The 22,178-nt window shown below is 30.5% G+C and overlaps 1 protein-coding gene across 2 annotated transcripts in view; it reads right to left on the reverse strand.

The window, feature by feature from the left end:
• The window catches only part of LOC123014362 (cyclic nucleotide-gated cation channel subunit A), a 42,534-nt gene that overhangs the window by 8,234 nt on the left and 12,122 nt on the right, over positions 1-22,178 (reverse strand). The window contains exons 2-5 of one of the 2 annotated variants that reach the window (XM_044413426.1): positions 21,333-21,677; positions 12,352-12,588; positions 8,734-8,896; positions 279-815 (exon numbers count right to left, since the gene is read on the reverse strand). In XM_044413426.1, coding sequence (XP_044269361.1) covers positions 279-815; positions 8,734-8,896; positions 12,352-12,588; positions 21,333-21,650 — 1,255 coding nt within the window. In that variant the 5' untranslated portion in view covers positions 21,651-21,677. Of the gene's footprint in view, positions 1-278; positions 816-8,733; positions 8,897-12,351; positions 12,589-16,503; positions 16,640-21,332; positions 21,678-22,178 lie in introns of those variants that run through there. The other variant, XM_044413429.1, reaches the window with a different exon arrangement.

Raw genomic sequence — 22,178 nt, forward strand, 5'->3', positions numbered from 1 at the left:
ATATTGTTTTCTTTTAGTACAAAAGTACCTATGGTCATTTGAATGTTTGCATTGCAAATTTACACTCTGACTTTAAAAGTTTGGAGTCTGGCATATATTCTAATATTAAGTTTTAAACTAACAAACATGTTAGAATCCGGAATTCTGACATCATCATGCTCTGTTTGAAATTCGGAATTCTTAGTTTCTTAATCCGTGTTCTGAATTTGTTAAATACTGCATTTTCATGCCAAAGTCTATTGGTATATTAATTAAATCTTTTTTCTGTAAGTACTTGCCTACGATAGTGGCGAAGATCAAAACACCCGCCAGGAAGTCAGCGACGACGAAGAGATATTCCGCATCGTTTTCAGGCACTGGAGTTTCCCCGATGGTCGTTAAAGTGAGTGTTGACCAGTAAAAGCTGTAAATATACTGTCTAGCCAACGTGGAATTCTTCGGTCCATCCAAGTTGTAGACCCAATTGTCGATGCCGAATCCAATCGCGTAGCTTATGGCGAAATAGAGGCACGCGTTCCAATGTATAAGCACAAGAATTGCTAAAACTACTTTACAGATTCTAAAAACGTTTGGATAATTTGTATCGGTTTCTGTCCGCTCGAACCATTCCCATAGTCGCGGCAATTTAAACAGTCGATTCAGTCTCACAATTATAGGACACGGCACTTTAATGTTGCACTCGTAAGGGGGCCACCAGATATAGGCCACATCCGTTGGTATCAACGCCAAAAAGTCGCTCCTCCAAAGCTTTGTTTGGAAATAATGTGCGCGAAGTTTTCGGGAATTCGTTACCAAAAGTCCTTGTTCCAGATAACCTGGAAATGAAACGTTTTCGCATTAATTTTATTCCGTAATATCCTGGTTTTGGATACGCGTTTCATTCCTTACATCCTTTATACATTATTGAAGGCATTTCAAATGTATTAATGCAAAGTGCTGGCCTGAAAAAAAAATAATTTCACCAAAACGTTTACGAAGTGAAAAATGGTAATTAAAGGAAATTTTCGAGATGAGATAGACAGATCAGGTTTTTAAGACAGAAGACAATCAAGCATAACGTACAGCAAGTCACACGATTTAGTGTGCTTTAACATGATGTTATCACAAGATATTAAGAGTTTTATGAAGGGACTATTAGGTGTCAGGATATTTGTCTAGCTTTAGGATCCAAATAATAAAGCATTTCAAATTTAGTCGCTTTTTAAAGCAGAAACAAAAATAACAATCGATACATTGCTTCCAAATTATTCAAACTGAAAAGTTTCCTAAATGGAGCACAATAAGTTTAACTCATGTTACAATCTGTGTCGTCTGCAGGCATTACGAGCCCTTTCAATCAATAATAATTGGTTATAACCTCCGGCCACTCATTGTGGAGTGAATTTTATTAAAGAGACACATAATAAATGCGAGTCACTTTTAAAATTTAGAACTATTTTTGGTAAAGTGATCTTTAATATTTTCCGCCTGTTGAGCGTTTTTCAGGTACCGTGAAAACTGAAAATAAATCTGAACACCAATGTCCGTCGTTGTTATTTTGAGGTAAATTGTATCTGAGTTGTGCTTCTTTCTTTCATGTCTCAACTGCATGCACCTTGGATAAATATTTTTGTCGTATCATGTTGTTTTATTTAATAGAATACATAGTTATAAAAAACGAAAACTTTGTTGCGGGAAACAAGTGGCCTATTGACTTATGTTCACTAATTTTAACTTTTGATGATAGTATCGATTAATCTGCTTTACTCTTCGTCGATTTTTGTCGAAAACAAGATCAACCACTAGCGGATAGTGAAACAAAGCTTTGATCCTTTGTGTACGAGTAGGTATCTCTAAAGTTTGAAACTATTAACTATTTTATAATGGCCTGTAAAAGATGAATTTCCGATTTTTATGGTGAGCTATACTCGTAAAAATATGGCTATTTTATTAAATAACGTTCTCTAATTACACATTTTTTTTTAAATAATTGTAATATTTGAGTTTGATAAAAAAAGTAATACGCACTTACCTAAACTTAAAACAGGCAAAACGCATGTATGTACCTATTGCAATAAACACTGTTTTCTTAAATAAATTTCGAAAAAAATCTAATTAAAAAAATATCTTTTAATTATTGCGAATCAATCTCATTTGGTCAATGATGAAACATTTATAAAAGCAAAAAAAGATACTTATTAACCTAATGGAACGATTTTTTAAATAACTGTTGCGAAAAGAATTTTATTTTTCTGGAACTGTTGAAACAGGATAATTATTCATGCTACAAACAAAAAAAATTACTCTTTCTAAAATCTAAACTCCTGTATTTTTATGACTTAAATTTATTTAAATCGTACCTTCAATAGATTTATGTCTTTATTCTCCAAAAAATTTTGCTTTAATATTCAACTCAGGTCGAGCGAAATAAAATTGGGGCGTCTTGTAATTAATTGTTGATGTTTCTCATGTGAGCCACTTAATATGTAGTCTTGAGTATGCCAATTTAGAATTAAGATGTTACACTCCAATCGTGACTTAACGCGTTGCATATTGGTACATAATGGAGTTCAATAATTAAAGTTCCATGTAAGCCAATTTTCCTCCTTCCTGAATAGTAATTATTATTGGCAACAATCTTTCACCTCGCTTGTCACAAGCAGAAGGTGTATCCGTGTCCTATATAAGTTGTTTTTGATACGGGTTCGAAATTATTTCGAGACACTTGTCGATAGTTTATCAATTTAGGTCAGGGCTTTTCATTTTCTGGAAATTATCAAGAACTTTTGAAAGTTATAATATTTCAGAACTTGTCAAAATATGGTACAAAGTGTGGTCGTGCATGTTCATACTTTGTAATAACGTCCAAAGAGTAATATTAATATTTAGAAGGCAGGGGAAAATCAAGGGATAGAAAACAATACAATCGAGGCTGCGAATTTCGTTGGAACATTGCCAATTTATGGCTAAGACGCCGTCAAAATTGTTTCTTTTTGCGCGAGGTCAACGTCTCCTATATTTCGCAGATTAATATCCTTAACCCTCTTTGTAAATAAATGCCCATTTTCGTAGATTAAAACCGGTAAAAGAATGAAACTTCCAACAAAAGAAGAGAATTATGTTTGGTATTATTGTAATTCATTTTTAAACCTGCGTAATAGTATGTATTAGTGCCGGCGCAAATATTTGTGTGCCTTAGGGTGACAGAATTTATGAATCATAATTTTGCAAATTGTTTTTGAACGTAAAACCATCAATAACTTTAGCAAACAACACGAGTAAATAGCACACTCCTTCAAGTCGCCATTGGTAAATTGCGTTGTAATTATTATTGCTATGAAAGGAAAGTATTTTGTATGAACTAGGGTCATATTTCTTGAAAGAAAATTGATGGTAGTTTTGTTGAATCGTATTTAAAGACCTGTCCGTCCGACCTTTGTTTGTCGAAGCCTCATTGCATTTGGTAATGAGTGTCGTGTTCGAAGATATACTGCTTTTTAAGATATGGTCGTCTGTATAACAAACATTTTAATTACGACTGTATTTAGTAATCCCTAGTGTCAATTTGGTTGTGGCTTTGCATGTAGACTAGAATTGCGTGATGAGGTTCTGTGGACGTCAACCGAGGCTAATCATTTTAATATTGAGAATACGAGCTTCATTAATTACAAGTAATTAACGAACAAAAAATCAATATTTTCATAATTAATACGACTATTAGATCAGCGGCGCATCGAGGGGGGAAGGAGGGTTAAACTCCAACACCAGCTGTAAAATTATTTTGTAGTGAGAAGTTATAGTTGAATTAATATTTTGGATATTTTTGACTTTATCAGCAATTTCCTCCATAACTATTTAATCTAGTTATTAATTATCTTTTTTATATGATAAAAAATTAAATTTGCTTTCCAGGTACCAAAAATTGCCTCAAAATTGAACCACTTGCACTCTTGGGGGTTTAAGAGACTTTGAAAAGTTCAAAAGCGTTGTAAAATTGCAAATAATAAATTTTTGAAACATTTTGAGAGAGAGAGAGAGTATAAGAGCAATAAGAACGTAAAGCATAATAAGAAAGAGACAGAGCATAAGAACAAATAAGTGAACAAAGCATAAGTAAGGGAAAGCGCATAATAATAAAAGATGGAGGGCATATAAGAGTGCGAAAAAACAAACATCTGTATAGAAAAGTGTTAATAGTGTATAAATAAGTAAACAAAATAATAAAAATAAAGGAATATTTATTTTATTAATTATTATTACTAATAATTCCAATAAAAGTAAAAAATAAGAGCACCAGAGCTTTAAAACAGGTACATAAGTGTACTAGTGAAGTAGATAGATATAAGTAAACAAAATAAGGTAAGTAAAATAAAATATAAAGTAAAAGTAGCATGAAATGTATAATAAAAATTATAGAAGTAAATAAAAACGTATCATTATTTTGAAAATGTCGTCTAAAGTTTTTTTGAAATCACCATTAATGAGTGCCCGAAATTTTTGCATAGGTAAACCCTCCCTAAACTCTATCTCTGGCTGCGCCACTATACAGGCTGTTCCGTTTTTATTGTTACAAATTTAAACAGGTGATAGGATATTCAATTCTAAGACCAAAGTTTCCTATAAACATGTATCGAAAAATGCTTGGTGAGGGAGCTACACCCCCTGGAAGGGGGCTAATATGTTTTTGCTAATATTTCAGAAACCATTTAAGATAAAATTACAAAATTTGGTACAGATGATAACCTTTAAACACCTAAACGAATTCAAACATCAAATGTCAAAATTTTTAATCAGGGGCGTATGAAACTGGGGGACATTAAGGTAAAAAAATACCTTATTTATTTTGGCTTTAGTTTCTCGGTACTTTCAGCAACAAAATCTTAAGTTCGATAGTTTTTCACAGAAAAGTTTCTCTTGTGTCGATACGACTTATTGTTTTTGAATAAAATTAATTTAAAATTTATGTTACACACCCATACAACATTCAAATAAATCAGAATTTACAGAATAATAAAAGCAAGAAATTCATATTTTTTAATCAACCTCAACTAATTAACATTACATTACAGTAACAATAATAACATTAATTAAATGAATTTGCCTAAATCTAAAGGAGTTGTTCAAAGTGACCACCATTTTGATCAATGCATAACTAAAGAAACTAAAGCCAAAATAGATAGGGTATTTTTTACCCTAAACCTCACCAGTTTCAAGATTTGATGTTTGAATTAGTTTAGGTGTATAAAGGTTATCATCTGTAGCAAATTTTGTAATTTTATCTTAAATGGTTTCTGAAATATTAACAAAAACTTATTAGCCCCTTTTCAGAGGGTGTAGCTCTCTTACCAAGCATTTTTCGATATATGTTTATAGGAAACTTTTGTCTTAGAATTGAATATCCTATCACCTGTTTAAATTTGTAACAATAAAAACGGAACACCCTGTATTAGTAGTAGTGGGTATACAGGGTGAGTCATAATTAGATTAAATTTTTTTTACCAAAACGGCCATGTAATAAATCTACTCTGGGTTGCTTTTGTGTAACAGATGTATCAGTTATAATAGACACGATACTCGTATAATGAAATGTAACTATTAGTTCGGAAAAAGCACAGCAGTTTGCAGTTTTAACATTTCCTTCATCACAAACAAGACTATCGTTTTTGATAAAATCGACTTTGGTTTAAAACTGTAACGTATCTACATTCAAAACGCATTTCTATGCTGTTTGATATATTTCAATTATCTCGAGTTTGTTTTTTTGGAAAAAATATTGCTTCGGGCAAGCTAGTGGGCGGACGTGCTAATTTGGTGAGTATTTTTCAGACAGAATTTCTCAATTAGCAGGCACTAAACTCATTTGCTTTAATCACCAAGGTTTGTGTCACATTTTTATACATCCAAGTTTAATAAAAAAAATATATTCAAATGCATGGGTAATTAAGTAGCTTTATGTTTCAGGATCAAGTTAAATTATAATGGTTGCAGGATCTTAAATTAAGTGTCTTGTTTTATGTTGTTTTTGATCGTTCTCTTGAATTTAGCGTTTGCTATGTGATCCAGAAATCAAATTCGAGAGGTGCGAATATTTGTAACAGGATCGTAAAAGCTCGACAATACTTCAAACATTGTCGAGAAAAAATTCTTATTTCTTCACTTCTTGGAACAATACAGCCGAAATTCGAACTGACATGTAATGTCATGTAAGCACTACTTTTAAATGTATGTTTTAAGACTTTGTTTTATGTAGTAAACCCGTAGTTAAATGTCACTATAATAAATTTAGAAATGACTAGTGAAAGATATAAAACGTTTGTCTGTCTACATTTTAGCTTTTTTAGTATTTAAAATAGGTGACACGGAACGTTTACCATCAAATTTTACGGATCAACAATCAGATATACTCGTACTAATGAGCAAATAATGAACAAGTGAGTATATTTCTAGCATCAGCGCAAACAAACTTCTAGTTTTTTTTTTATTTTAAATGTGAATCAGAACGAAAGATATATTTTGCAGTCGGATGAAAACCTTCACCTACTTTTAATGTTTATTTGAAGACTGACTTAAAATTCGGTGGCACTGGTTTAAAAATCAAAGAAAACTCTTTCATTCGCAAATATATCAACTTCACAGTAATAGAAATCTGAGATGTAAAGACAAAAACACGCATCTTTGTTATCTGTACACTTCCAGACTTAGTTGCCGTTTTAAATTTATCGCTCGATAATATATGACCTTACAACTGAAATTTGCATCTCATATTTTATGTTAATTTACTGGAGAAGTTTTCTTGATAAGAGTGTCGAGAGGTTTTTAAATTTTGTACTTACATATAGATTTGTTCATTCTTTAATTCCCTATAGTGTCAAAAAAGGAAACCAAAGGGCTTCCGAGCAGATAAAGCCGTAATTAAACTTCACTTTTATGGTGAAGTTTAACATTTTTATCTACGTAGGTAAGTATTTGATGCGAGATTAATCTCTATCGTAAATCTAACGTCTGTAAAGTTTTATGAGGTGTAAAAGTGTAATTACTGATCTATTTTGGTTGCGGTACTGTTTCTCCCTATAAAACTCCCAAAAATATAGATTTTGATGTCCGTAAAAGATACATAGTCCCTAACAGTTATTTTAATGACAATTTAATTAATCCACGGATGGACAGCAATAATTGCTCGTTAACCACAGTTAACGTTATTTCTTGTTACAAAAAAAATCATAATTTAATTTTTCTAAAATTCTATATAAGTATACTCAAGGCTATACTCTTGAGATTTCATAAAATTTTTAATATTTTTTACTTTCTAAATATACATTTATGAGGATTTCTAAATAGATATTTTTTGGAAATTTTAAAAACACTTTAATGACATTTTCAAATAAATCTAAATCAAAGAGGTAATTTTACTCACACTTGTTTGAGGTCTTTAAATTATTATTTATTGCCAAAATAAATCAGGACTTGGTTTAATACGGTGATTACTTATTATTATGCATGTCTAATAGTCATCATGGCAAACGTGATCAAACACAGACTGGCCATTAGTAGATCAAGTGATTACGTATAATAGAATTTGAGGTTTTGATTTTCTTTGTGTGATGCAAAGAGTAACAGATTTGTCAAATCATCAAAAGCAAAATTTTTAAAACGATATAATTGGAACAATAAATAAAAAGGGTTTTAAACATCGTGTTTTAGGCGTAAAAACGATGGAAACAAAACAAAGAAAACATGGTTAAAACATCTTTTCTCTGTAATTTAACTTTGAATTAAAAGTTGAACCAACGGTGTAGGTGGTGCTTGACATATTTGTGATTAATGCTAATAGACCTTGATAGCAAAGCGACAAATTGCATTTGAAATCTGTATCAATTTGATCCACATTTATAAACTTTCTGTATATGCTATAAACCAAAATAAAACTAATACAATTAATACGGAGATTGGAATCAATGATTGTAAATTAACAAATTAACACTGAATATGTGGAAATCTTAAAGAACAATTTGCTGAACATTTTGCTTTTACGCAATATTTTTGTTGTATGTATATTTTTTCTCTAGTTTTGAATTTTGTATATTGCACATTATTATTATGAATAAGACTACAAATGTCAAAATTGAACATCAAGTTAACCAATCAAATTTAACAGTTGTTTTTGCATACAGAATGTCCTATTTAGATGCAAAAACTGGTTTCCAGTAAAAAGAAAGACACCACAATAAGTGAAGCTTGAAATTAAGGCAATTAGAGAATAATGTTCTTAAAAAATCAACTCATTACCTCATAGCTTTTCTTACAATAAATTAAACAAATTAAAAGCATGAGCATTAAAATCACCTCAATTATGCAGGAGGCTAATAATAATATAAAGTTACATAAAACAAAAAATCTTTCTTTTATCCTTCCTAATTTTTTTGTTTTATACGAACGATATTAGGAAGATCTATAAAACACTAGTAAATTGAATTGTACTTTATGGGATTATTTAGATTACGTTTATTAATTTTTTCGTTGCTTTACTGAAAAATAGAAAATCCATTTCTTTCAAAATAAATAAACGATATTGCCAAATTATTTCACAGAATTTCAATAATTTGAAAATTTTGAGCTCTCAATTACAAGATTAAAAAGCAGTAAAAAGCTACTAATAATGTAAGGCTTAGATGTCCAGCTACTAGCAAAAGAGTTTTTTTTAAGTGTTACGTGTCTTCATTTAACAAAATATAATATTAAGAAAATATATAATACCTTCGTGAGCATGAACAAATATATCTGCAATGTAGATCGTATCACAGAAATAATCCAACGTCCACCAAAGCCATGGCACTGAGTTATTAAGTTCCCAAAACACAGCTCTTCCCAGGACAAAAATAACGTTGTACAGCACAGCCAGAGAGACAACCATCAGCCACTGTAACGAAAAACGCTTATTTAGATCAAAATTTCCTGAAGCCATTGCTGAAACTAAACCATATTTGGGGTCACCACAAGTGCCGGCATAATTTTCAGATCAATTTTGTTGCAACCGTTAATTATTAAAATTAAAAATGTGAGTACACCACTAGCCCACATGTTAAAAAATTCTGACCCTTATAAAATCGAAAATATGCAAATTTTACAAATTACCCTTATGGTGCAAACGTGATTGCGTTTTATTTTGTAAAAACACATGTAAACAAAGTGCGTTGACACAACTTTATTCGGAGTTGTAAAGAAAATAAAGAGAGGATATGCATACAAATTTTTGCATAGGAAATTACGACACGTATTTTGAACATAAAAATTGCACATTTTTCTCTTTGCGTTTCCATGAATGATCTTTGGTGGATTTAATAAACATTAGGGAAAATTAATCGAATTAAGGAGAAACTTCTAACTATAAAGTTGGATCAGTAAGTTTATGTGTGTGCTGGAAATTATTTAATTAAACAGATACTTAAATGGCAGCAGAAAGCAAATCCAAATGATTTTAAACAAAGTATATGCAGAGATACGGAGGTTTGTCCAGTGTGGCGAAATTTAGAAGTATTAGGATGGAAAGTTAACCTAAACTAGATATTATTTAAATTTTTGCCATCAGAAATGACACTTAAGATACTGTCATGAGGGAGGTTTAGTTCCGTAATTTTATTGTGGTAAATTGGGTTGGCTGTTAAATTAGAATGTCCTGCCCGAAGGCAAAAGCCATATATGAACTTTCCTATTTATACGTTATGAAATAGTTTACGAAAAATGAGGAAGGAAGGTGGATTAAATAAGCTGACGTGTCGTGTAATAAGAAATTTTTCAGGATTTATCTTAGCCTACAAGTATTTGTATTTAAAAATTTTATCCACATAGGTAATTTTCGGGTACGGAAATCATTAGGAGATTAATGTAAATACCAATGTAATTCACTAATTATGCACGGAATTACATTATTTTAAACAATTGCAAATGTTCTTGTTAAATTACATCACATATAAGCTTACTGTCAAGTACTCGTAATATTACTTTTTCATTAATAAAAGAGTTTGCAAACTCATTCTTTCCAATTATTTTTTTATACATGCAATACAAGAATGTTAGCTGTCTTCCTGTGTTTTTTTTTTCATAGTGCTTTCGTGAGTATCTAATGATTTTTTATAGTGTTTTAAGAATTTCACGAGCGTGTGAGCGAGTCGTTTTTACTAATCTGACACTCGGTTCTTTAGAATTTTTTAACAGCCTATTTTATTTATAAACTCTGCACAACATGATTTGCAAACATACAGGGTGTCTCAGCGACTTGAAAAAGTCCACTAGTGACCTTAAAATGGTAGAATTAAAAAAAATGTATAGGACATTGATAGATACTAATTTAGTGCATCACCTAAAATTATTTTTAACCATACAGCATGTCCCAAAAATAAGATACGATACAAACTTGTGTTTTTTTTTTAAATAAAACATTTGCATTTTTGGATGTAGCCTTTTAAACTTTTATTAGTCGATTTCGGTTAGTTTTAGAAATAAGACGTTTTTTTTTTGACGAAAACATGCATTTTAAAAAAATTTATTACATAAAAACTAAGACAGCTAGAACACATTTTTTCTTACTTTTGCAAAGAAGAAAATACAGAATTTAAAGCTGTAGCAATTTTTTAGTGTTTTGCATTTGTAAAGATTAATAAAAAAGTTTGTTAAAAGTTAAATAACTTAAAAAATTTAAATGGAACACCCTATTTTTTATTTTTGCATCTAATAGATTGATAAATTGTCTATCTAAAAAAATAAACTTTTAATGACTAGAATTGATAAATAAAAAGATATTTAACATTCATTATTAATTGTAGCAACAATACCTATCAATATCTGAGCATTGTTGATACATAATTACCATAGTAATTCCACCACGGATTACTTATCCGTTGATTTATCCAAAGATTGTAAAAGTTGTTATAAATACTGAAATTCAAATTATTTTATTTAAAAATAAAGAATAATACAGTGTTATTTCTTCTATCTGTTGTGCAATTGTGCACTTTTTGATTACTGAAACAATAGTAATAATTTTTTTTTTAATGTTCAACATTAAATATCTTTTTAGTTATTGATTATAAACACCTAAAAATAAATAATTTTAGAAAGACAATTTAATAGTCTTTTAAATGCAAAAACAATAAATAGGGTGTTCCATTTAATTTTTTTAAGTTATTGAACTTTTAACAAACGCCTTCATTTTTTTATTTTTGCAAATGCAATACACTAAAAAAATGTTACAACCTTATACCTGGTACCTTCTTCTTTGCGGTAGTAAAAAATATTTCTAGATGTTTTAGTTTTGGTGTAATAAATTTCTACAAAGTACATGTTTTCGTCAAAAAAACTAAACAAAATTAACCAATAAAAGTTTAGCTTAAAAACATTGTCATAAAAATCCACATCTAAAAACGACATATGGTGTTTCATTTAAAAAAACACAAGTTTGTAATGTAACTTTTTTTTGAGACGTGCTGTATAGTTGAAAATAATTTTAGGCGATGGACTGGATTAGTATCTATCAATGTCCTATATAATTTTCTTTGAATTTTAAATGTTACTAATGGACTTTTTCAACTCGCTGTATGTAAAATACTTACTAAAATAGACGACTCCCATCTACATGAATAAAACAGACAGAAGTCTTTCTAGCTTCAGATCAACATGTATTTTTTTAGTTAATTTTAAATAAAGACAACAATGGACTTCTATTACACACGTAATTGTGCAGTTCATTTGTAAAATATCGTCAATTTTTCTTTTGACCAGTTTTGTTTACTTTGGTTGAATTTTCTAGCAATTTATTTTAATGATATTTCATTGATCGATGAGGTTAATAAAGTAACGTTACTTTCTTTCTATAATCACTGATTTCGAACAAAATTTACACAAAATTTTTAGCACTTTGTGGTTCTTGCTAAATTATTACATAACTAAAAACTGTTACAAATATCAATGAACATGAATTTCTATTTGCGTTAGTTTTAAGAGACTCAATAATAATTGTTAATTTTTGTTTGTAATTTTGTCATTTTTGTTTTTGAAAAAGTAGTTAGAGCAATCAGCAGTTCCCAACATCTCACTTTGCACTGCTTAATTGGAATAGCGTCATTAATAGTCATTATACGCAATCGTGTTCACATTTTGTCTTTCAAGTGGTATTTGTTTTAGACAAGTGTTATGTTAAAAGTTTGAAATTGGATTCCATTTTAATTGCATACGTTCATAGTGTCTTTGTGATTAAAACGAAGGAACGGAAGTTTTCGAAGGATTCAGTAAAATCGAGCCAAAACTATTCAAAGTCCTATTATGCCCTGCACAAAAGGTTAACGATGTAGGACCAAAATGACTAAAAACTAGGTAGACCTTATAGTAGGACGGAAGCGCTGGATCAACAACAATCCGGTGACCCCAACAAGTGGGTTCTGAAGTATCCATTGCATCAGCATTTTCATCCTGGTGACTTTTGTCCACGAACCAATCGGGGGGGTGTGAGTCCCTTCGGGGAAACCGTCGGAAACGAATTGCTGCCTGGAGGGATGCTGCCACTTGTCTTAACCGTCCTCGCATTGCCGAAAACAGTCTGTTTTGCGGGACATTTTCCTGAAAAAAATTTACAATAAATGTAAACAAAATTTTATAACATAATGAGCACAAGTTCAATTCAATTTTAAGAAATATAATTTTTAAATGAGTTACAGATTCATTTTTCTTTCTTCACCCTCACACTTTAATTGTTACGAACTTTAAGCCTTTATTTTGCTTGAATGATGTTACGGTATTAACCCATAATTTAGATTTTGAAAGCAAAAACAATTTTACCAATTAAAAATTAAAAAAAAAATACAAATATCAATGAATATAAATTTCTATCTGCGTTAGTTTTAACAGACTCGATAATAATTGTTCATTTTTGTTTGTAATTTTGTCATTTTTGTTGTTGAAAAAGTAGATAGAGCAATCAGCAGTTCCCAACATCTCACTTTGCACTGCTTTATTGGAATAGCGTCATTAATAGTCATTATACTCATTCGTGTTCACATCATGTCTTTCAGTGGTATTTGTTTTAGACAAGTGTTATGTTAAAAGTGTGAAATTGGATTCTATTTTAATTGTATACATTTATAGTGTCTTTGTGATTAAATCGAAGGAACGGAAGTTTTCGAAGGATTCAGTAAAATCGAGCCAAAACTATTCAAAGTCCTATTATGCCCTGCACAAAAGGTTAACGACGTAGGACCAAAATGACTAAAAACTAGACTAAATACATGTAAACAAAATTTTATAACATAATGAGCTCAAGTTCAATTCAATTTTAAGAAATTTAATTTTTAAATGACTGAGTTACAGATTCATTTTCATTTCCTCACCCTCACACTTTAATTGTTACGAACTTTAAGCCTTTATTTTGCTTGAATGATGTTGCGGTATTAACGCATAATTTAGATTTTGCAAGCAAAAACAATTTTACCAATAAAAAAAATGCGTCTTCTCTTGTAACTGATTGATATTTTAATTGCATATGAATTTAAGTATCCATACTTTTACTAAGTTTTTTTAGTGAGCGTCATAATGATTTATGTCTTAGCTAAAAGTAATCAGTTATATCATAAGAATAAATAAAGCTTGTCATAGCTATTGATTACAAATGAGTCTACGAACGTCAATCTCTTATTTGAATCATGAAACTTTTGTATTGAAATGTGTCATTTAAGAAGATTTATTGCCGCTATTGCTACTAGGAAAATGGTTTCGAAATTGTCAATGACAAAATGTAGACAGTTGCAATTAATAGATATGTCTGCTATTATATAATAGTTAAAATAATTAAAAATACCCCGAATTATTCAATTGTAATAAAACAACTCTTTCCAATGTTCCTTTCATTAAGACGTTAATAATGTTGTATTGCCAAAAGTTATTATTGATTGTAGCGAAGTTTCCACTGTTTTAATTCTGAACAATTTTGCTATGTCAGATTTTAATTTATCTTTAATTTATTTTGTGTGCAGATTATTTTTTGTATCTCAAAATAGACTTAAAATAAGTGAAGAAAAGGTTTATTGTCTTATAATTTGATACCATAGTATTTATTATACTTGGTCCATGTTTGACACATATTTTATGTAATCAGTCCTTCCATCAAATAACTTTGTAGGAAACCTTGAATCTTAGTTTAGAATCGATTTGTCTCGATAAACCACTTGATAACTTGTAATGAGATCAGTTCTCACACTTTTGATCTTTGGGGGCAACAGATGCGACATTTGAGACACTTTAATATGAAACCAAATCATGCACGATAAATATAGGAGCTTATTTGCCAATTTCAGGCTGAATAGATTTGGAACTACCTGAATTAAGAGTAAGAGATACGTGAAAATTGATTGTTATTTGCATATTGACGCTTTTGGGATGTGAATAAAATTCTTCCCTACATGAATATTCTTTCGTCTCTGTAACTGTTGCGGAATGACGCAGTTTCGTTAAAATATAAATTTTAATATTTCATGTGGAAGTGACAGTTAATGTCTGCAATCTTGTTAACGGTATTAAACGCTCAGAATTTTCCAAAACCTTTTGATTCCATTAGTATTCCAACAACGACATTTATGTATTTAATGTTACGATAAAAATAGCTGGATGCATTGCAATATTAAACAATCTTCACGCCATATAATCTGACTCGGAAAATGAGGAAAATTTACTTTCATTTCAATCTCAAAAGTTTCTCGTTTATTATTATTTTACACGAGTTTTCATATCAATAAGAAAAAAAAATTCTACTTCCGAAGGGTTTGATGGTAATAAAATTTCCGAAATAAATGATGTTGTCGTGTTAAATTCTTGTCTTAGATACAAGGCCGTTTGGGGAAAATTCAACAAAAACTTAAATTGGTCAAAGTTAGCGATTCTGAACTTTTCTCCAGTGACATACGTTTTTGTAAATAGGAATATTAGGTTTTACGAGGGCTACTGACCTCGTTACACCCTTGATAGGGAGTTGCATTTTTTTTATAACGCTTTTGGACGGACTTTTATTACTTACTGTATAAGTGACTTTTATTTTTAATTTTATAGCACAAATCTTGATTTAATCCCGGGCTGCCAGCTAGTATTTTTAGTGGGGATAATTTATTCTTATTAATTCATCAAGCTTTACTCTTAATTAAGTTTCTACATTTGACTCGTGGTGATAATTGCATTGGTTTATAAATAACTTATCATTTTAGATACACTTATCCTTGGAGTCGAAAATAAGTATTATTACGTGTCATATTAGCCGTGTCTACTTTTCCTTACAATTGAATGGATTAATTATTTCTTTCAGCTATTTTAATTTTTTTTTGTTTTAAAGAACTGGAAAGGTTTCTTAAATTAATTAAAAATGATTTACTTTTTTTACAAATTAAAAATTAATATAACTCAAGAGTCGAATGGAGTATAATTATGAGTAGTTTTTCACAACGCAAACTTTTAGAATGACCCAGATTATAAAATGCTGTAAACTTGACACCATCCTTGAACGAAACTTTATTTGCTGTTAAATCAGATTTAAAATGCTCTGCTTATTTGAAATTTGAATTGCTGTATTCAACATATCAGATGCAGAAATTGATATTACACAAAAGTAAGGTAATTGAAATATGGCTAAAGGTATTTTGTCGTAAAAATGAAGATTGAAATCAATTTGAAGACTGACATTTGTACCTTTAACCTTTACCTTTTTAGTAAAAAACACGTAATTTTTAATTAAAATTACAATGATTGAATTGTTGAAGGATTTGCTAAGATTTAAACTCTATTTTACCATACAAAACCTAGACGAAAACATAAATTACTGTCAGAATTTCCAACTCTAAATTCGATTTTAAACCATGGATGTCAATCGAAAGAAGCAAGGGATTCAACCTAAACGTTTTACAAATTGGAAATCACATTGTATTCAAATATTTCTGAAATAAATTTCTAAATTTATTTGTTGGTGGGAATAAATTATCATTTTATAGCGACGTAGTTATTGTTTTAAGAAATTAATTATACGTGTGGAGTAAATTATTCTAATTCGAAACATCAGCTTAAAAATTAGCAAAACCCAATTTCCGCCTAAAACCGTTGTTCACATTTAAGTTTAAATGAATGAATAAACTTATTCCCTACGTGGTAGACTTCTTTCTAAATCCGACAAAATAGACGCTATTCCCTGACATAACATTTTAGGTATGGGATACCTATTTTCAGCACTTGACTAAGCAGATTGAGTCAATAAATCGGCAAAAATTGTAACACGAATAAATTTTTCGAGAAACAGTTTTAGCTTCAAAATCATGTAAAGCCATGTGCGTACGTAAATTAAGTGAGATGGTAACAACCTTTTTCAATTTAAAGTAAGTGAAGTGAATTGATTTAAAAGAACTTTTAAGAAAACTTTGGTATAAATTATCTAAGTTTTTGAGGAAATGTTTTTCCAAGGAAAATTTACAGCATTGGGGTTACTCCACTTTCATTTTTACTTACCCTCACATTTTCAGTAATGTTTAGTTTAACTGTCACCATTTCATTTTACTTTTCTTAAAAGTGGATATTTGTCGCGTACTTTTAACACTTGCGCTAACAAACTGTCATCAAGAGAGACATTGTGGTAGCAGCAAAGCTTCGCAAACGGAGACTGACAAATTTGTATCACATGCGGGCTAATATATTTCTAATTGCAAACACGTTTTGTTTATGCGACTTTTTAATAGTCTCACGTAGCAGAATTCAATTAATTACATTTTGGTTTCCATTTCAATACTAGACTCCAATATAGTTTCAAAGTGTTGGATATGTCGAATGTAAGCACTAGGAATATTAATGCAGGCGAGAAGCCACCTATTTGATATTTCATAACCACAACTTGTTGGTGAATTAACACAACAACCACCACAATTTTATGGACAATTTCCTTTTAACAATATAATAACATGAGCACTACATTCCAACAAATCGTTTGCTAAGAAAACATTTCTAGAATTTTCCTTAAAGTGTATTGTGTCGGAAGTCTGCAGTTCAAGCCCTAACATACGTCAATATACACACTAGACAGTGATACAGATCGGAATGAAGCTTTATTTGACAGAAAGACAGTGGTATCAATTGGGAAAACTAAACTTAATTAAGCAAAGTGCTTGGATTATCAATAATAATGACAGGTGTAGGACGTTAGCATTAAATTAGATTATATTTTGTCTTAACCACTTAACATTACATTCAGTTATGAAATAAAGAACATAATTTGACTTTTGTTACTGTTGTACTGTAGTGAAATGTTTGATTGGTAAAATTTAGACATTTGATAAAATATTTAATTAAACCCGTTGAAAATCAGTTTGAATCCCATTTTAATATTTGAAATCTTGTATACAAACAAGCTGATTAAAATGATACATTAATTGTATCTATAAAGCTTTACCATAGCGTGTGTATTAATTGCCGATTATTTTATTTTTTGACATTCCAAATATATCTATTTAATTAATTATAGTATATTAAGTATCAAGAACGGTAAGAACATTTTACCGATCGAAGACTATTATTATTTGGAGGAGGAGCGAAGCGACGACTCTAATTATTGTTTGAGATCGGCAAGTTCTTGATGCTTATGATATTTTTTGCGCGATTGATTTTTGTTAGCTTTTTTAAAAATAAAATATCTAAAAAATGTTCTACAACGCTAAAGTATTTTGGCGTTCTAGAATATTTTTGAATGCTTACCGTAATATCTTGATGGTAGGTTTGGATTGAAATAGAAAATTAAAATCGATATAAGAGAATAATAAAAACAAGAGGAAACATCATGAAAAAACAATTAGTTTTAGAATAACTGTTGCTTATTTAGCTTAATTAGATCTCATTTCAAAGAATTGCTTTTATTTTATTTTACTCAAAACTTTAATTACTATAAACGCCTTAATTACTCTATTATTTTAAATCCGTATCTTGAAAAACAAAGTATATGACGGAAGGAAAATCGAAACACAAAGTATTGTGTTGATTAAACGTTAGCACAATTTACTGCCACGTATACAATATGTGGGAGAATTTGGACACATTAGTTTCAAACATGCAGATTTTATGAATTATATGAATCAAACACAAATCTAAAAGACTGCAACACGGTTCTATTAACCTTATTTAAAATTTAAAAAATCAACTAGGAAGGGTGCAGACTCAGTAATAAATATGTTAATATCTTCAAAGATATTTTCATTTCATGTGACTATTTCATTTGATAAAAGGCGTAGAAATATTTCTTCAATTTATTTTAAGAAATGCTTCTTGAGCTTAAGTAATTTACGTGAATAACTGCAATAATTCTCTCCGCTAGAATAGTAATGATTGATGAGTCCAGTCTCTTGTTGATTCACCACAGGATTCAGCAAAGGCAAATATTGTTGCATCAAATTAGTGCCAAATGGAATAATCGTAAATTCTAGTAGGTCTGGTGTAAGATAATTAAAATAATTTATTGTTTTTGATACATCTATAAGCAACTGATGTGTAAAAACTTTATTTTGTTTTTGACCAAGGAACGTCGATAAATAAACGAATTTCCTTTATAACACAAATCGAATTAAACATTTTGTTTCTATTTTCGTCCTCATTGTAGTTCCTATTCACTGGACGTTATCGACAGAAGTTGTCGTTGCAAATCCTTGTTGAAATATTTGAGGTATCGCAGTTATGTAATAAAATGTCGATTGCATACAAGTTCGTTCTTGCATGAAATTTGTTGGTCAAGTTTTTAAAACATTTGTGGTTTCAGTTGAATCAAGAGCAAGGTATATTACAACAAATGAAAACAAGATCATCATTTTATGCTTTCAAACACTTTTTACTTTTCTCATAAGACGGTTTATCACACTTTTGGTATAGTTACATTCAGAAAATAAAATGCCACAGTCAAGTCTTGAAGTGGGTTTTATTTTGCGGTAATAACAACTTTTTAATGTTATTTACACGCAAATACATCAGAATCCGAATAAATAAACAAAATGAAACCAGGTAAAAAACATCTCTTATTTTATAATTAATAATTGTAATATTAACACTAGAAGTAACAAACGCTCATTTAATTGATTGTTTATGATTCATCATTGTGTGATGTTTACTGACAATATTATTCTCGTCAGAGATTCTTTTTTAATTAATAGTAAAATTTTAGAAAGAAAACTCGTAATGCGTAAATTGCGCATGGTGCTTTCTTTGTCTTACCAACATCTACAACAGTCGAACAAAAAAATTCCATAATAAAAGTAATTTAAATCGTTTGGTTTATGAGATGTAATAATCTAATCAAAACAACCATAATTCATTTATTCATTTCTGTGTTTTAATTAAGAAAACTGACTTTTGAGTCTAGAGTTGTGTAGATATCGATTTTATCTTGACTTGAGTCGTTGGCTTGTGATACATACAGGTATTTATAATTATCGATTTCTGGACCATTCATTTTAATTAGTCTGACAGCCGAACGACTCCAAATTATATTTTGGGGTTATGATGCTATTAGATTCTTTTGAACTGTTACTTACTCTTTCGGTAATTTATGAAAACATCTTTGAAAACGAGAAAAATGTGGAAAAAAGTTTTAAGAGTTGAGAATCAAAAAGTATTTATTTTCGTAAATTGATGGGATATTGCAACGTTATAATACATACATGACACAATATAATGAAGAAAAAAAATCGTATATCACAACCGTGTTGAGAAAAAGAAGCCCAGCTTTGAGGTTAGATGGAGCCTCAGGGTGTAATATGATTTCCCATCAAGGTTTGTTTGCTATTTTATTCAGTTGATGTCTTATAACGTTGGCAGTACACATAAGTCACTTCCTAACTAAGGTAGAAAATACCTTCGTATTTTCCAACCTCTAAAGATTAGGAAACAGCATATTATTATACAGGGCGATTCAGATAAGATAATTTGCCTGACGATCTGGCGATGCAATCCAAAAAACAAATTTCATTTACGCCTTTGATCCAATGTAAATTAGAATTTGCAAGTTGAATCCCAGTTATCATCTCATGTCAGTTCGACATCAGTGCAGAGAAAGATCATTAATGCCATTCAGTTCTCGCGGAATGATAGAGGAATTAGAGAAGTCTTTTCGGTGTAAACCCAATACAAAATGTATGAAACAATAAAACATTAAAGGTAGACAAACAGTTTTTTTATAAATCATAAATTGCTTGTCAAAGCACTGTCAGAGCAACATAAGATAGATATAGCTTGTTCCAAATCTGGTGGCGAACTGACGTTGTCAAAAATGACTGAATTTTGACACTAAACATATGTTTACTATTAAAATAAATATTGTTCATAGGCGTCGTATGAAATAATATTTCAAAACCACTGTTATTTTTTAAAAAATTATAATAAGTAGGTTCTCATACATAAGATGAAGAATAATGAACAAATTATTAAATTGWTAACGCATGAAAAGAATTTTCAAAAATGATATTYCTAACAATCTTTGTCTYCAAAATTTTTAAAGAAAAAAAGTACGCCTATGTATTTTTTTATCTTAAGCAAGTGGGCGCACTCCAATTGTCTTTTCTGTCACTGTCAGTTCGCCACCAGATATGGAATAAGCTCTAACATGGATTGCAAATGCAAATCGTAATTAAAATTAGATCAAGACGTAAATGAAATTAGTTGCATCGCCAGATCGTCAGGTTCATTATCTTATCTGAATCACCCTGTAGTGATAAAAAAATCATTTCAAGCTGAAAAATGTTTATTTTTTATAACTGGTAGTGAACCACGGATAAAGGGATTAAGAATGTCAGTAAGTACTAACAACATTACATTAAATTGTAAGTGGAAATTTTTAAGCAATTTTTTAAAAACACTAGTTCTCCAAAAACTTATTACGAGTAAATGGTTATTAAACATCATCTTCGCTGTTTTTCGACATATTCGCATTAATTTTTCTTTGATCGTTACTTCCTACAGGTTTTCTTATCAAGACATACTTAAATGAAATTTTCACTTTTTATTGCTTTAATCTTATTTTGGGTGTCAAAGTTTCCAGAATCAATACACAATTTTATTTAAAATTAAATGACGCAAAAAATAGTTGTTATAAAGTTTTTAAAAGAATTTTAATCTAAAAGCAGTTTTAATTTATTTTTCTCAATAGTTGTGCAAAAGACAGCTAATCGAATCAACGCCCAAACAATAAATTAATATAAACAATGGTTTGTTTGTGTTGCTGTTTTGGTGGAGGCGCCGGGTCAGCACATACGTTTTAAAAAGTTTGATATTTTTTGTGTGGAGTCTTGTTGGACAACTAAGATAAATACCTGCAACGGTTGCGTAAAGGGAGATTCCGTGGGACTCTGGCATCTTTCCGAATAGGGCGTTTGCACCCGGACTTCCGCCAAGACGTCTCTGGAGCCATCGCGAGAGATAGTCGAGTTGAGTTCATCTCTCGAAAATCCCCGACTTATGGCGTCCTTTTGAAAAGTGGCCGAATTGTATCCGGAATTGAGCGGATATCTGGCACAGTTCAGTCCGTCCCTGCAAGGTCCAGGGCCGCAATTAGCTGACTGTACTGTGAAAACCGAGCCAGGTCGCCGACGTGGGTCACCTCTGGCGGCGGCCATCACATAGCTCCACATTGCAGGGCATCGCACGTTTTCGCTCTCCTGAAACAACAAACAATACGCTGGAGTTTTTGCTGAGATGATGTTTGCGATTGCAGGACGGCTGCTATGGGGCGGAACGTCATGGAAAAATTAATTGTTGGACCGTTGCCATTCGGGTATAATTTTTCTCTTTGATTTTTCATTTTTAACGTTCTATCAATTTTTCTCGTACTTTACTTGCTACACAATACAACCACGTAAAAAATTTAAAGCAAAAATAATTGTTGGCGTATTCTGGGAGAAATATAAAACAAAACAAAATAAAATAACAAAGAAAATTTCTAAAAATTAAATTGTTTATTGATGTTCTTATGAAACCAATTTCTCTTAATTTCTGTTTATTGTGCTGGCCTATGACGACGTGTTCTGTATAAACAATTTACATCCATGTTGACGCAAGAGATTTCAATGGTTTTAGGTATTAGTGCTGTATTATAACAACCTTAATTTGGGCATTGGTTTATTCTAATGATGACTAAATGCTTATTTGCGTTAGTGATA

Source organism: Tribolium madens, unplaced genomic scaffold (assembly GCF_015345945.1).
Source record: "Tribolium madens isolate multiple individuals breed KSU strain unplaced genomic scaffold, Tmad_KSU_1.1 Scaffold_97;HRSCAF=244;Tcas5.2_LG3a, whole genome shotgun sequence".
NCBI classification, from domain to species: Eukaryota; Metazoa; Arthropoda; class Insecta; order Coleoptera; family Tenebrionidae; genus Tribolium; species Tribolium madens.